The sequence below is a fragment of the Corapipo altera genome, unplaced genomic scaffold (genome assembly GCF_003945725.1).
Source record: "Corapipo altera isolate COAL_440 unplaced genomic scaffold, ASM394572v1 44, whole genome shotgun sequence".
In the NCBI taxonomy this organism is placed as follows: Eukaryota; Metazoa; Chordata; class Aves; order Passeriformes; family Pipridae; genus Corapipo; species Corapipo altera.
The window spans coordinates 13,866,449-13,880,281 of NW_020884880.1; the positions used below are offsets into that span (position 1 = coordinate 13,866,449).

The following is a 13,833-nucleotide window of genomic DNA, read 5'->3' on the forward strand; positions in this document are numbered from 1 at the left end:
AAGGGTATTAATATGGTGCATTTATACAGTGTAGGTTTTTTCCTGAATCTATTTACTCCGAGGGAAATACATTTCTGATCAGAGCAGGGGCCTTCTTCAAAGGTTTTGTCAAGGACAGCAAATATTTATTTATGCCTGTTGGCTTCTTCCTCTGGCTAGTGGCAGCTGGAATGGGTGTCTGTGAGCTGAAGGGTGGCAGGAAGCCAAATACAGTAGGAAGAAAAGCCTATGGTGAAGTATCTGGTATTAATAGAAAATCTCTAAATTAAGTTTCTGGGAACACAAACCTGACAAAATTGCTAGATTGTTTGCAAATCAATTGCAGGCTGGATATTAGTCACATCCCAAGGCAAGGGAAATTTTCTAAAGGACAGAGATACTTTTATTTTTTCAAATGTCTCAGAAAATGTATTATATCAGTTTCACCATCCCACATTAATGGGGATGGCATTTTCTCAGTCCTGATGTACAGAAAAGAGTTGCCCAGAGGAGTGTGATTGAGCAACATTCAGGGGTAGTTCACGTCATCCAGATTTTTTTTCTCTATCAAAACACTATTTGTGATAATGTCTTTGAGAATGAGTCAAAGTCTGAAGGGGTTCGTAATGAAGACTTTTTCTCAGCTTTTCCTCACAAGTTTGAAACTCAGCCAAAAACTTCAATTTAAGGGAAAGGCAGAAGATTTGTTGAAAAAAAAATCATATATATTGTTTCATTTAAAGCTTTAAATACACATTGAAAATGCCGATGACCTTTAAAAAGCAGCAAAAGTTTGAGTTGCCTGTCTCCAGCTCTCACAAGGAATAAAATATGAAGATATGAAGAGTTAAGTTTTATACTGGCTTCAGTCACTCTTATGCAGCCATAATCAAGTTCTTCAATTTTTGGCACATGTACTTCTGTGGTTGTCTGAATTTCAGGATTGTATTTGAACATATTGTATTGGGACTAAATAGCATCTTATTAAAGCAATGGACAGCTTGTAATTTAACAGGGTATAAAGTGTGATTATTATTTTATTTTAGGCCACATTCCAATACAATCTTTCTTAGTACTACCTTATTGATGATCTAACTGTATTTCAATAGGATTATTGTCATTCAACAAGAATAAGATTATCAAAACTAGCCTGATGTGGCTTAGTTGCTAAGAGATCACTACCAGGCACTGTAAAAAAAGAGTTCATTACTGGCAGTTGTACCACTACCTAAAAAAAAAAATTAAGTGCTGCTTTTTAAATATTTTTCAAAGATAAAATTAAATATAGATGTAAATCTATAGTACTCATATTATACTTATCATGTCCTCATGGGTGAAGTCCAGGCCTGGGTTATAAAATATTTGGATTTTCTTTTTTTAGCAGAAAAGTCTGCAAATCTGTGGAATAGTCTTTATTGAGAAAAACAATATGGCTAATGAAGCTGGTAAAAAACCAGCCACTGATTTCAGTCCTTGTAGTCTTATACCAATACTACTGTAACACAAGTTAGGTTGAAATCCAGTTTAGGTTTGCAGGTATAAAAAGTGATAACATGTACTGACCTCAGTGTGGAAGCAAGCAAAATCTAGTTAATAGTAATAGTAACAGATACTATTACTATAGATACTAGGTAGATACTAAATATTAATAGATACTATTATTATATACTACTATACTACTATACTATATTATATACTACTATACTACCAGAAAGGAGGTTGCAGAGAGGTGGGCTACAACCCAGGCAACCAGGAGTAGGACAAGAGGGCACAATCTTAAGCTGTGCCAGGGGAGGTTTAGGTTGAATATTAGGAAAAAATTCCTTACAGAGACAGTAATCAGACATTGTAGTGGGCTGCCCACGGAGGTGGTGGATTCACTGGCCCTGGAGGTTTTTAAGATGAGACTGGATGTGGCACTTAGTACCATGGTCTAGTAACCACGGCGGTGTTGGATCAAGGGTTGGACTTGATGACCTCAGAGGTCTTTTCCAACCCAGCTGATTCTATGATTTTATGATTTTAATAGATGCTATTATTATATACTAAGTAACTAGATTCCATTAACAGTATAGATAGTACTATATGGGACAGATATAATCTATATATTGATGTGAGTAGTTAATATTTCAGGGGCTCCATCGGTAACCGTGGTTACATCCTGGAAGGTGTATTTGTCAAACCAGTATTTAAGAAAAGAGTGGCCTGGACCCAAGGACCTCCCAAACTCACATATTACAGGTAATATGGCAGCAGAGAGAGAAAACAATGAGTGATTCACAAAGTGACTACAGGTACGACTGTTATAATCTGATCTTCCAATAAGGACCACATTTCATTGGTATGGATTTTGTAAGTAACTGCAATAGCCCCAAGATGTACAACCATTATAGTATTGCCTTGATTTATATCACAAAAGGGTTACCTTGGCAGGCTTACAGACTCTCTGCAAATGCCATGCATATTTTTAGGCTCCAGGTTAGCTTTGTTTGCTAAACAACAACTTCAAAATACTCCAATCCCCACCAGTGGAAAAAATCTCAGCCCAAGAATAGGACCATCATAGTTTTCTGTGAAATATGAAGACCCTGTCTACACAGAGCATGCGTTTACATATCTCATATGGAAACTGCTCTTTCAACAACTTCAGTGTCAAGAATATGTCAACATATTCAATAAGAGAAACAAGATAAAATGAAAAACTTCTAGGACGTGACTAAGAGACAGTTGTTTTCAGAGAACATAAAAATTATAATAGCTTTAAAATAGAAAGTATTTACCATTTTCAAATTATTTTTATGGTCCAGACCATAAATTAATCCAATTTAAGAAAGTGACTATATAGATCTATGGGTATACTGCCAATGGTTGCTTCAGAGAACAACATATTTTAGACAAGCTTTTGCAATTTTTGTTTTGTTCCTGTACACTGCTTATGACCCCAGCTGGAACAACTCTTATTTGAGATGGTCCAAAGCAGAACCAGAGAGAAGCCTTCACCCAATCTGAGTCCCCTGGAGTGGGGCTCATATGAGTTCTATCAGGCCTCCCAGAGCTGATTCTGGAGCTGACCTTTGGCCCTATGAACCCTCACAGCTGCACCGCAGGTACCAGAGAAGTCCTGCCCTGGATTCAAGTCAGATTTACAGGATTTCACTGAAAAAATCGTCAATAAACCACAAAAGTTACTTTTATCCTAAAATCACAAAACTGTGGGCCAAATGCCAGGAGGAAAGGACAAGAAAGGAAAAGGATACTTAATATGTGTTTCCCTTCCTATTTATGACCACACTGATCCAGCAAGCCCTGACGGGAAGCCGAGCTGTTATCCAAAGGCTTCTCACCCTGACAGCAATGCTGGTGGCTTGCCCAGCTTGTGACAGACAAGACTCTGCTAGATGGAGACCTCTGATAGCTGACACCCCATCACAGGTGCTTCTCCTACTTGGATGGTTCTTAGAATTAATAATAAACAAGCTGGGCAGACTAGTCAATTAATGAATGTGGGCTTGTCCAGCTGAAACTGAGACTTTCATCTGCTTTGTTGTTATTCATTCAGGCTCCTCTTAACCTCCTTGCAAGGACAGCAGTGTGCCATGGGCTGCAGCCACTCAGTACCATTCTGTACACCTACTGCAAGGTGACTAAGGCACTTTTCCTTTTTAATTTAGGAAACTTTAAGAGTTTGTTAAAAGTGTCCTTTGAAAGCCATAAAGGTCAAACCCCTTTATTTATAGAGCAGATGCAGGTATTAAACTCTCCTTCAAAACCCTAAAGATATGTGTCAGCATTAACAATATATGTTTCTTTAAAGTGCGTTTTATGAAGCTTTGTGACACAAAGAGTGCCTTAAAGGCATATAAGCAGATATGGCAACACAGCTTATATCAGGAGCTGGGTTGAACAGTCAGGTTAGCGAATAGTCTGCAAGTCTCAGTACCTTTTTGGATTTAGACCTTATAGTTGATGGTCTAAATATATCTTTCCCTATAAACCAGATTAAGTATGCCAGAGAAATATATCAAGCTTAGGTAATGGTGTCTGCTTGGAGGAGGTGGTTACCCATGAAGTCCCCATGGGAGTTACAGGATAAGACATGGAATTGCAGCTCTCCTCTGCTTTTAGTTTCATCTTTCTTAAAATGGAGCTTTAGAGTCTTTAAGGAACAGAGTAAAATGGATCAGAAATTAAGTCAATTAACTTCAAAAAATTAAGAAATCCAGACAAAACCTTGCAAGATTCTTTTCATAGAATCATAGAATTCTTTAGGTTGGAAAAGACCTCTAAGGTCAAGTTCAACTGCTAACCTACCACAGTCAAGAAAATCTCATAAAAATTTGAAAATGCTCTACTTTTAATCCCCACAGTGACTACAGACTGTGGCAGCAGTAATGTGTATTTTACCAGCTGGTGACTCACAACAGACTCAGAAGCTGTCATAATAAATAAATAAATAAATAAATAAATAAATAAAATATTTTAAAATCAGTCGACATTCAAAAAGATGGACAACAGCATGAATCCTGGCACACTGCCTGGACGGTGGATCTGGATATTAACCTGGCCAGAGAAGCAAGGACACTCTATCCTCCATCCCTACCTAATATTTAACCCACGACCCTCAGTGTCTCTGAGCAGCCCAGCTGGTGAGTGACAGGCGGCTGCCTCTTTGCAGGTCAGCCTTAGAAAACACTGCAGACACGGCAAGACAGGAAAACAAAGGAGTCTGAGATTTTTAAGGGAAGGAAAGGCCTTTTACACCCTGTATGCAAACATTTCAGACATATTTGTGTGCATATATAAGGACAATGTGTGTGCCAGAAAATTATACACTGTTCTCTCAGACTGATTGCAGAAGGAAAATTCTGAGAGCAGATATATATATAGAGAGAGAAAGATTTGCTTGTATTGGCTCTGCATTCCAGTTTCACAGAACAGTGAAAAAATCCCAGTAAAATCTGATGGGTGGACACTTCAGTGGGTTATAATAGAGTTTATAAAATAAACCCATGTGTTATATAAATCCTGATAACCACAACAGGGTTGTTCTGTGCAATTTGCTTTCTATTGCCTTCCATTTACGGAGGTCCAGAGCATTTAGACACTGCTAAACAATGTTGACAGCTCTACGTGTTCCCCTTCAGTGCATGAGAAACTGAGGCACAGAGAAGTTAAGCAAGTCCCCCAAATCTGTGGATAACTCAATTACAATACCAGAAACAAAATTCCAATCTGGTGAATAACAGTATCTCATCTCAATCATTTTATGAACCAGATCATAAAACTCAGCCACTTGTCACACAAGCAATATTAAAAATACTCTGGATATTAAAGCCTAAGAACCTACTATGATCTGTAGAAGAGCCTGAAACCCTAAAGATTAATGCAAGATGGTTGCTGCATCAGCCCCGAAAGACTTCTACATGTCATTCACTACCACACAGTCCTCTCCCACTTTATCTGTGAGATCAGTAGCAACAAAGCTGAGAGACACCAGTGCCACTCTTCTGCAACTGAAAGATCATAATCTGTTAGTGCTGACATAGATCAAACATGTACTTGACTTTGATGTTGCTCCACCACATGCTCAGACAATCCCTATGAGACTGTAGGTGTTGCTGTGTGCTCAGTAAGACTTCAGAGAAAAGCCTCCAAAGTCCTCTTTGAAAGTTTGTTGCTATGATCTAGATAAATTCCTCATGACTCCCTTGCTCCAACAGATTCCCTGCTTAGCTGACTTTAATCTTTTGCCTTTCAGAAAAGAAACCAACCCTGTATTGACTTGGTATTGTAAAAAATCATTAACTTTGTAGTTTCAAGAAGCTAAAAAAAAAAATAAATTGACACTTCCCTAGGTAGAAGAAATCTGAAGTTGTAGCACTGCCTGCTTTAGATGAAGCATCTCCCTTAACTTGTGTGCATTCCCCAGGTGCCTGCATTTATCCATACACACTTGCTAGTTTCTGAGAAAAATGGTTAACAGCCTCTTTTTCCCTCAATGTTTCAGTCCTCCTCAGCATTCTTCTCTTCCACCTTCTCTTCCCAAGTGTCCTTTCACCCTTACAGTGGTGTGACTACAGAAAGCATGCCCCCAGTTTCCATTAATAGGGTGATTCCTTGGAGAGAAAGGAAGAAATAGAACATCTAGGTTGGGCCTGTTAATTCCTGTGAGGTTTTTTCTCCCTCATTTATATCTGAACTTCCTCAAACAATTCCCCCTAGATTTGAAGGGCTTTCCCTGTTCTCTTCTACCTACTAATCTGCAGCATGAGATTGATCTCCTGGCCATGTCCTGGCTGAGTCCTATGCTGCCTTATAGCCAAATGTGGTCCCTGATTCTGCAATTGTACATCATCCTAGCACCAAGAGTTAAAGAGTGCAGGGATAAAGGGTCTATCATGACAACAAACTTCCTTCTATCTAAACACAAATGATATTTTCTATAGTTCTAACTAGATTAGCAGTTTCTTTTGCTGCAATCATGCTGCTGTTGCTCCTTTACCAATGCAACCCACCCATGGGAAGCCCCAGTATCTGATAGGAAAAAGACTGTAAAAAACAAGGATGCTAAAATATGAAGCCAAAGAATGTTCCCTTCCTGTGCAGGGGTTTAGTAGTATTGACAAAATGACAAATGACTGTTTATCCTAGAGGCAGAGGTCTACAAGCACTGTCTGACTACAAGTACATAGGGACTAAGCTGATCTTACGAGACTTTGAATTGCTTGTCAGCGGAGTTTCCACTCTTTCACTGAAAACACCTGATTTTGAATTAGTTTCCTTTGCTGTGCTGGAATTCAAGCCTCCACTTTCCGATCTGATCACAACAAAAATCTGATGTTCACCAGGATGTCCAATACCTGTGGGCTACAAATAGTGCTGTGTTCATTCATGGCAATGACACTGAATGGGCAAGCTTACTCAGGCCAGCGGGGATCTCCATGCCAGCTGCAGCATTGCTTTCAGCTGAGGTTTCCTTTTGGACTGGTTGCTGCCTGTCAGAAACATTCATAGGTTACAGAAAACCTTCAGATCAGTTACTGCTTCCTTTGCTGGAAAGACAAGCAAGCACTGCCTCAGCTCCTGTACTGACCTCTGTCCCTGGCAGCTGGACTTCTTCACCACAAGCTACCACCCAAAAAATACTGGTTTTGTTTGGTTGTGTCTCTAGAGGAGCTTCCACAGTCTCAAGCCGGGCAGCTGCCTTACTTGTAACACAAATGTTGCCCCAGAAAAAAAAATAATTAACTGATCACTGGTGTAGTCTCATCTTCCAGTACTTCAGGAGTCCGGGTATCAAATCTGGCTTCTCTGTTTCTGGATGCCTCTGTCCTCATCAGCTCACCACAAGAAGCCAACAAAGTCAACTTTATTATGAAACCAAGGGTAGCAGTGGAACACAGTGGACTGCATGGTTCTTTTTCATGCATTTTCTTGAACAAATGAATGTTTGTGATACCTTAAGCAGTGTTTCACTGAACCCTTTCCCTTCATATGCATTATCACTGAACCTTTTTTGACAAGCCAAGCACCCTGTCATCCAGTAATGACATAAGCAGGGCAGAAGCTTCTTTCCCCTCCTGCATAGAAGACCAGAGCTTGTTTCAACCAGCTTCCAGCTTCCTTACTAGTGGTTGTCTCCTCTTCTGATTTTTATTTACTGGTGCAAGACAAATGCCACAACCTCCTGAGCTCCCTCTGATGTCCTTTCCTTGTCCCTCACCCACAGGACCAAGTGGGTTTCCGCTCAATGGTCTACTGCTAATTTCACAGGATCTCCTGGGACTCCCTTGCTACTGTGGATTACATCAGTCTTCCCTTTGCCCTTCCTGATATGAAGGTGGATGTAGGCATGAGTCACAGACAGGCTGTGCACAAGAGTGGTTGCTCTGCTCTCACCTTACTCAGGACAGGTGTTGCAGTGTATGCCACCAGAGAAGAGTCTGTGAATCCTAAGGTAATTTCTTCCCTGAGTATCATATGAATTGGTCTGAGCAGAAAACTCAATCTGGGATTTTCACAGGTCATATCTACCAGGGGAGAATATACAGACAAAGTCAAATCAGTGTTTCTTTTAACTGTGTTAAAGAAACTTTTGTTTCTTTAACTGTGTTTATTTTAAAGACCCATTTACTTAAAGCAACATACTAGACTGTTATTTTGCTACCAGTCCAAGCCTTTCCGCAGAGGCTGCTCAGCAACTGCCTTCTTTATCAGCTTAGATGGGTACCCATTAAACAACCCTTCTTATGGCTTATCTTTCCAGCCACCCATTTGGGCTATCAGGCTCAAATTGCCAAACCCAAGATAATTTTTTTCTCTCAAGTTGAACAGAGATTCTACTGAAAGAATCTTTTGCCTCCCTTTCAGGTTTCTGTGAGTCACAAATGAGCCAGAAATCTGTTAAATGCCCTGCCCCAAGACCTTTGGCTAGCCAGATCCACAGCCAGGTGACTGCCCTCTCTTATGGCCAGTGATACTTTGCATTCCTTCTCCTAATGAAGTTGTAGCCTTTGCCAGTGGCTGATTTCCCTCAGGAATTTTAATCTAACCACAGCTTCCCTGCTTACTTATGTTCAGTGAGAAACCCACTGACTAATGGCATCAGGATGCTGGGCACCTCCTGGGCCCATGCTGACTTTCAGAGCAGAGCCAGGCTTCTTCCCTGTGCTGATATTTTTACTCTTCACAGATTCACCTCTGATTGCTAGTCACCCTTTGGGCTGCTTTTCCAGTAGGCTCTGGCTACTGCCTTTGGAAAGTTTTCTAGAATTTACTTTTGGTCTTATTTTAAATTCCTTCTGCATCTTTCTTTCTCCAGCAAACACTTTTGATAATTTTTTTCTGTTGTGATTTTACATAAATATTTATAATTACTCTCCTTAGAAACAAAAAAACCCATCCACCTGACATCTCTGCTGTCTATTTTGACATTATTTAGGGTTTCTGCAGGTTGTTCCATTAGAGGAAAAAATCCCAAACCCTGATGATGGGGTCAGATATTCTTTTTAGAGAATGACAGCTGAGATCCCAACTCCCTCCGTATCAGAAACAATTGCTTTTGTGTTCTCTCTCTCCACTATTTCTCTCACAAATGTACAATACCCTCTCTCCATACCACAGCACCACGGTGGCTACAAGTGTCCCTTCCCCATATGGCCCAGCCAAGGCTGTCATCCCTCACAGCTCCTCTTCCCAACCCACCTTGCCCATCACCATGGCTCCAACAGTTTTGGTCCACAAGAAAACTAAACTGTTTTCTGCAGCTCTGCCACACGAGGTCTGGTTATGAATATGACACCTTCCTGACTCAAAGAAGCTAAGTCTCATGCCTAGCGACACATGATGTTCCTTTTCTTCAGGAAAATAATAGGAAAAAAGGTAAAGAAAGTGTAAGGGATATTGCTCTCATATTACCATCCCATTGAGTTCTTTTAAATTTTTCAGCTATATTCTGTCCATGGGACTATGTATCAAAATTGATTGTGGGAGAAGATTGAATCAAGGGATGCATATGTGGCATGCAGAAAAGGCAGTTTGGGTTGGAAGAAGCACTGAGATGCAGTTCTTTTACTTTGGCTGCTGCTGGTAATTTAAATACTGTCCCATCTCTCTGCAAAACCTCAGAAACTTTGGGTCTGGATGAGCAGAATACCAGAGCAGGAATGAGCCAGAGAGAAGAGAGTCTTTCTACTACCTGAATTTGAAAGGTGACTTCCTTCAGGCTGGTTCTTACAAGGTGCAGACTGGTTCATGTAGCCCTACTAAAAATGACGATAGAACTCATGCCTAGATTTCATCATGTGAGTGCAACAGTGCAGGAACCTCAGTAGAGCAGAGCTATGAAAAAAAGTTATAAATGACAATACAAACACAGTAGATTAAGAGTGGAATACGATAGGTATTTTCAGGTTACCATGAAAAACCCTGAAAAGTTTTTGCTGCCACACCGAACCACAGCCACATGCTTAAGCATGTTGTAGTATTATTCCCTGAAGCATTTTCTCCAAAAACGATGCTTCAGCAGCAGCAGACTCAACTCTTTGGAGCTGACACAACATTCAAAATACTTCCAAAAACAAGGATGCACTGTTGCTTGAGGTTGATGGGACTATAAGGTGGAGATGGCAGCAAAACAAAGGTCCAGATTATTCTTCTTTACCCTATTGTTCTACAAACACTTTCCAATTCTACTGGTTGTTTATCTCTGCTTTCTAATTACTGCTTTGTGACCCATAAAACTCTTTATTTGTGACCTGTTGCTATGCAAAGATGTGTGAGAAAAGAAATAAAAGTATTTTTAGCCCAGAAGTTTTCAGACATACCTGGAAAATTCCTAAATGCGTTTTCCTGACTATAGGAAAGACAAGTCATTGCTTAAAAACATCCTCACTGTTAAATGTGATTAGTTTCAGAATTTGCAAGTGCAGTGGTGAAATCCATTCTTTAAATGTGAAATTACATCCTGGTGCCAGATACAAATAATTGACTCAGCTGACAGTAAGGGAACATTTGAGAAACCACTGAAATAACTGAGAATGTAAATGGAATTAATTCACCTTCTGTACCCACTGTGAGATTTCTACCAGAAAATACAGAACTTATTGCTATTCTCTTAGAAGTTTTTTAAAATGTAGATGTAACCAAAGCACTAAATGAACTATTATGTCATTTTTCATACCAAATAGCCCTGATTAACAAACACTAATGGCATACAGGTATGTAACAGCTCCCCAAAGTACATCTCTTAATCCAGTCCTGTGGTTGTAGGATTATGACTGAATCATCTGCCATCTGTTATTTTTTCCACATATTATCAAATAAACATTGAAAATACATTTGTGGCAGAAACCTCACTAAGAGCTTGTTGGGTATAAAGGTGATTTTTAGTGTCTTGACCAGAAGAGCACAGCATGGAGCTTTGCCATGGTGCAGAGCTTGGGGTGGTAATTTGCCCAAACAACTACATTGGGAACCAGATCTCCTGGTCAGGTTCACACCTTCCCTGAGCCTGAAACCAGAAGCTGTTGTTGACCTGTGGGGATGGAGGAGGAAAGGGGCATTCATGGCTGCAGTCTCTGCCTGGGGAGCCCTGGGGTCTCTCACAAACAAGCCTCCAGGGCTGTGCTGTGGAAAATACTCTGTTGCAAAGAGCAGAGTCTGGTATTTTCCTTCGCGTACTATGGTTTCAGCAGAAATGATAACTTTTTCCTCTTCTAAGGTTCAGGTTATTAAATGAATGCTTATTTTTTAAGAGGACAGTTCAAATGTGTATGCCACAGGAGAAGGCAATGAAAACATCCAATTCTTGTTTGTCTGAGTGACATCTACAAGTGTCAGATAAATATAAAGTTCTTCAAAACAAGTTTTGAGGTCTAATGACTTACATGCTTTTGCAAAGCAATTTGGAGTATATCAGAGAACATAAATGTTGATGATTTCTGTACCTCAGAGTTTACAAATCTCAATATAATGGAAAAAGCATATCCCATTGAAAAGAAATGATAACAAATGGAAATGCTTTTTAGCATCCTACAGAGCTTAGTGGAAAAAAATTGTTAGTTCCTAAAGATTAAAAAAAATGGATCAAATTGTTATCAAAGTATGTACTTCTTTGAACTTTAGGTTTTTCTAGATGATATCTTATAAGATACCTGAAATAATTACAGAACCGTAATGGCTACATTATTTAATGCTACAGGGCTTTTACCAAGGGATTACTCTTGTGGCCCTCAGAATCTTAATATTTGAATATCTTCAAATGAATGGACTGTTCAAACCATTGGGAGTGAACAGTGTAGTAATTCTGCACATTTAAAATATTTGTTAGAAACCCCCAGAAGGGATCATGCATGATGTTAGTGCTACTTAGTTGCAGACACCTAACCTCTCACAGAAGCTTCCCTCCGGATTGCCCTTCCCTCATAAATGCCTCAAATGTAAACCATCTGGCTCTGTGGGCACACCAGAGAGGTTAGAGAACAAGAAAGGCTGTTTGCCTCTAGATTCATGTCTAAGGTTGATTTTACGTACAGACGAAATATGCACACCTTTGGTCACTATGAAAGCCATGGGAAGGATCTGTAGGTACAGCTGGCCCTGACCTACAAATCTTGGTTGAAACATCTCAAATCTGACACCACAGGAATCCAGGACATTAGTTAGAAGCATCTCTATTGACAGATACAGAACAGCAGACAGAAAGTGGGAGACAGTGATTTGCCATAAATTGGCAGAAGTTCCTCAAAGAAGAGATGGAGTCAAAGCTCTCACCAGCTTTCCCCTTCCTTCACACAGAACATGACTGAAGGAAAGTCTTGCTGCTGAAACTGTAAAATCTATTAAGAGGGATTTCCAGTGCCCTGCCTCAGCTGACAACTAATTTGTTTTGTCTTTGCCTAGCAGGGATTTTCCATGCAGTGGACTCTTGTTTGCTATGTAAGTCATCTGAGTATTTGTTAGTGTCATAGCCAGAGCCAGATGATGTTTATTCTGATAACACCCAGCTGGACTCCAGCACCACTCATTGAGGTCAGGGCTTTATTTATAGAAGCAGATATACATTGAGATTTATTTTCTTTCCCTTGCTGTAATCTACCTGAACCCATCCAAAATAGAAAGAAATATGTAGACGTGCAAGTAATACACTAATTGGACCAGATACATGAATTAGCACAGCACCACAGAAGCCAATGGAAAAAAAGCATTTTAGAGCGGCTGAGGATCTTGTCTATTATTTCTCATGGGGAAGGGAAGGGAGGGGTTTAAAACTAGAAATTATAAAGCAAAAAGCAAAACCAGGCAAGCAACAACATGTGGCAGAACAGGTCTGCAGTGCAAAACCCCTCCACCAAGATCTGCAATTTGAAGTATTTATTTTGTTTCCTGTGTTCCCAATCACTGGAAAGTGCAAGAATCAGAGTGCAGAGTGCTCCAAGCAAGGAAAAGTAACGAGACTTAAAGCAATTTACCTGCTGAAATTGAGAAGACATTGTCAGCGTACGCAGTCTGAGACAAAGCAAAGCAGAAGAGAAGCGGCAGGTAAGATCCCCAGACAAGCAGGCTGAGGACGAACATGCTGGCTGTGCTCTGGCAGATTCCAGCTCAGAGGCGCAGGGCTGCTTTGGGGCTGGCTCTCTTGCTACCCTCACTGCCTCTCTGCCTTGCCTGCTCTCTGCCTCTTCCCTCGCTATGGGATGCGTGTGTCTGTCAGTGTGTGTACGTCTCTCTCTTTCTCTCCCCCCTCCCTCCCCGTGCCTTTAGGAAGAAGGAATGCCAACCATTTCCCATTAAATCTTCTCCTTACACTAGACACAGTTATATTTAACTCCTGTGCTGGATCAGTTGCCCCTATTGTGGACATTAGCTGCTAAAACTGGGGCATGGGGGATTCTGGTTTTGCTAACAGAAGCAAAAAGGCACTTTGGATAATAATAATGATGAGCAGGAATGGGAGAAATTAAGAACTGGACTAAAAACAGCATCCTTCAGTGCAGGCAACCAGACACCGGCATCGAGATGGATAAAATCCCTGATTGATCATCTTCTACAGGTCACTAATTGCCTTAATGAGAAAGATGAGCAGTGACCTAACATCTGCTTATCCCTGATAGCTATGAGTACTGCATTCATGTACAGAGTGCAGCTTGAGGTGAGGGATGTCACAAAAGCTTCACAAACTGATAAACACACTATTATTTAGGATTTAAGTGAAAATGACAGTATCACTGGTAGTGTCAGACATTGTAGGACTGCACAGAGTTTATTGATGGGGTGCAACAGGTGGAGGAAACAATACATGTGCATAATGGGGTGAGTGAAACGCTATCGGCTCTGCGGGTGGTGACAGTGAAC

At 40.4% G+C, this 13,833-nt stretch overlaps 1 protein-coding gene across 2 annotated transcripts in view; it reads right to left on the reverse strand.

Moving 5' to 3' along the window:
• COLQ (collagen like tail subunit of asymmetric acetylcholinesterase) overlaps positions 1-13,162 on the reverse strand; it is a 43,984-nt gene extending 30,822 nt beyond the window's left edge. For both annotated transcript variants that reach the window (XM_027639506.1, XM_027639505.1), the window contains exon 1: positions 12,951-13,162. In XM_027639506.1, the coding sequence (XP_027495307.1) occupies positions 12,951-13,056 (106 nt within the window). In that variant the 5' untranslated portion in view covers positions 13,057-13,162. The remainder of the gene's footprint in view (positions 1-12,950) is intronic.
• Positions 13,163-13,833: the final 671 nt, after the last annotated feature.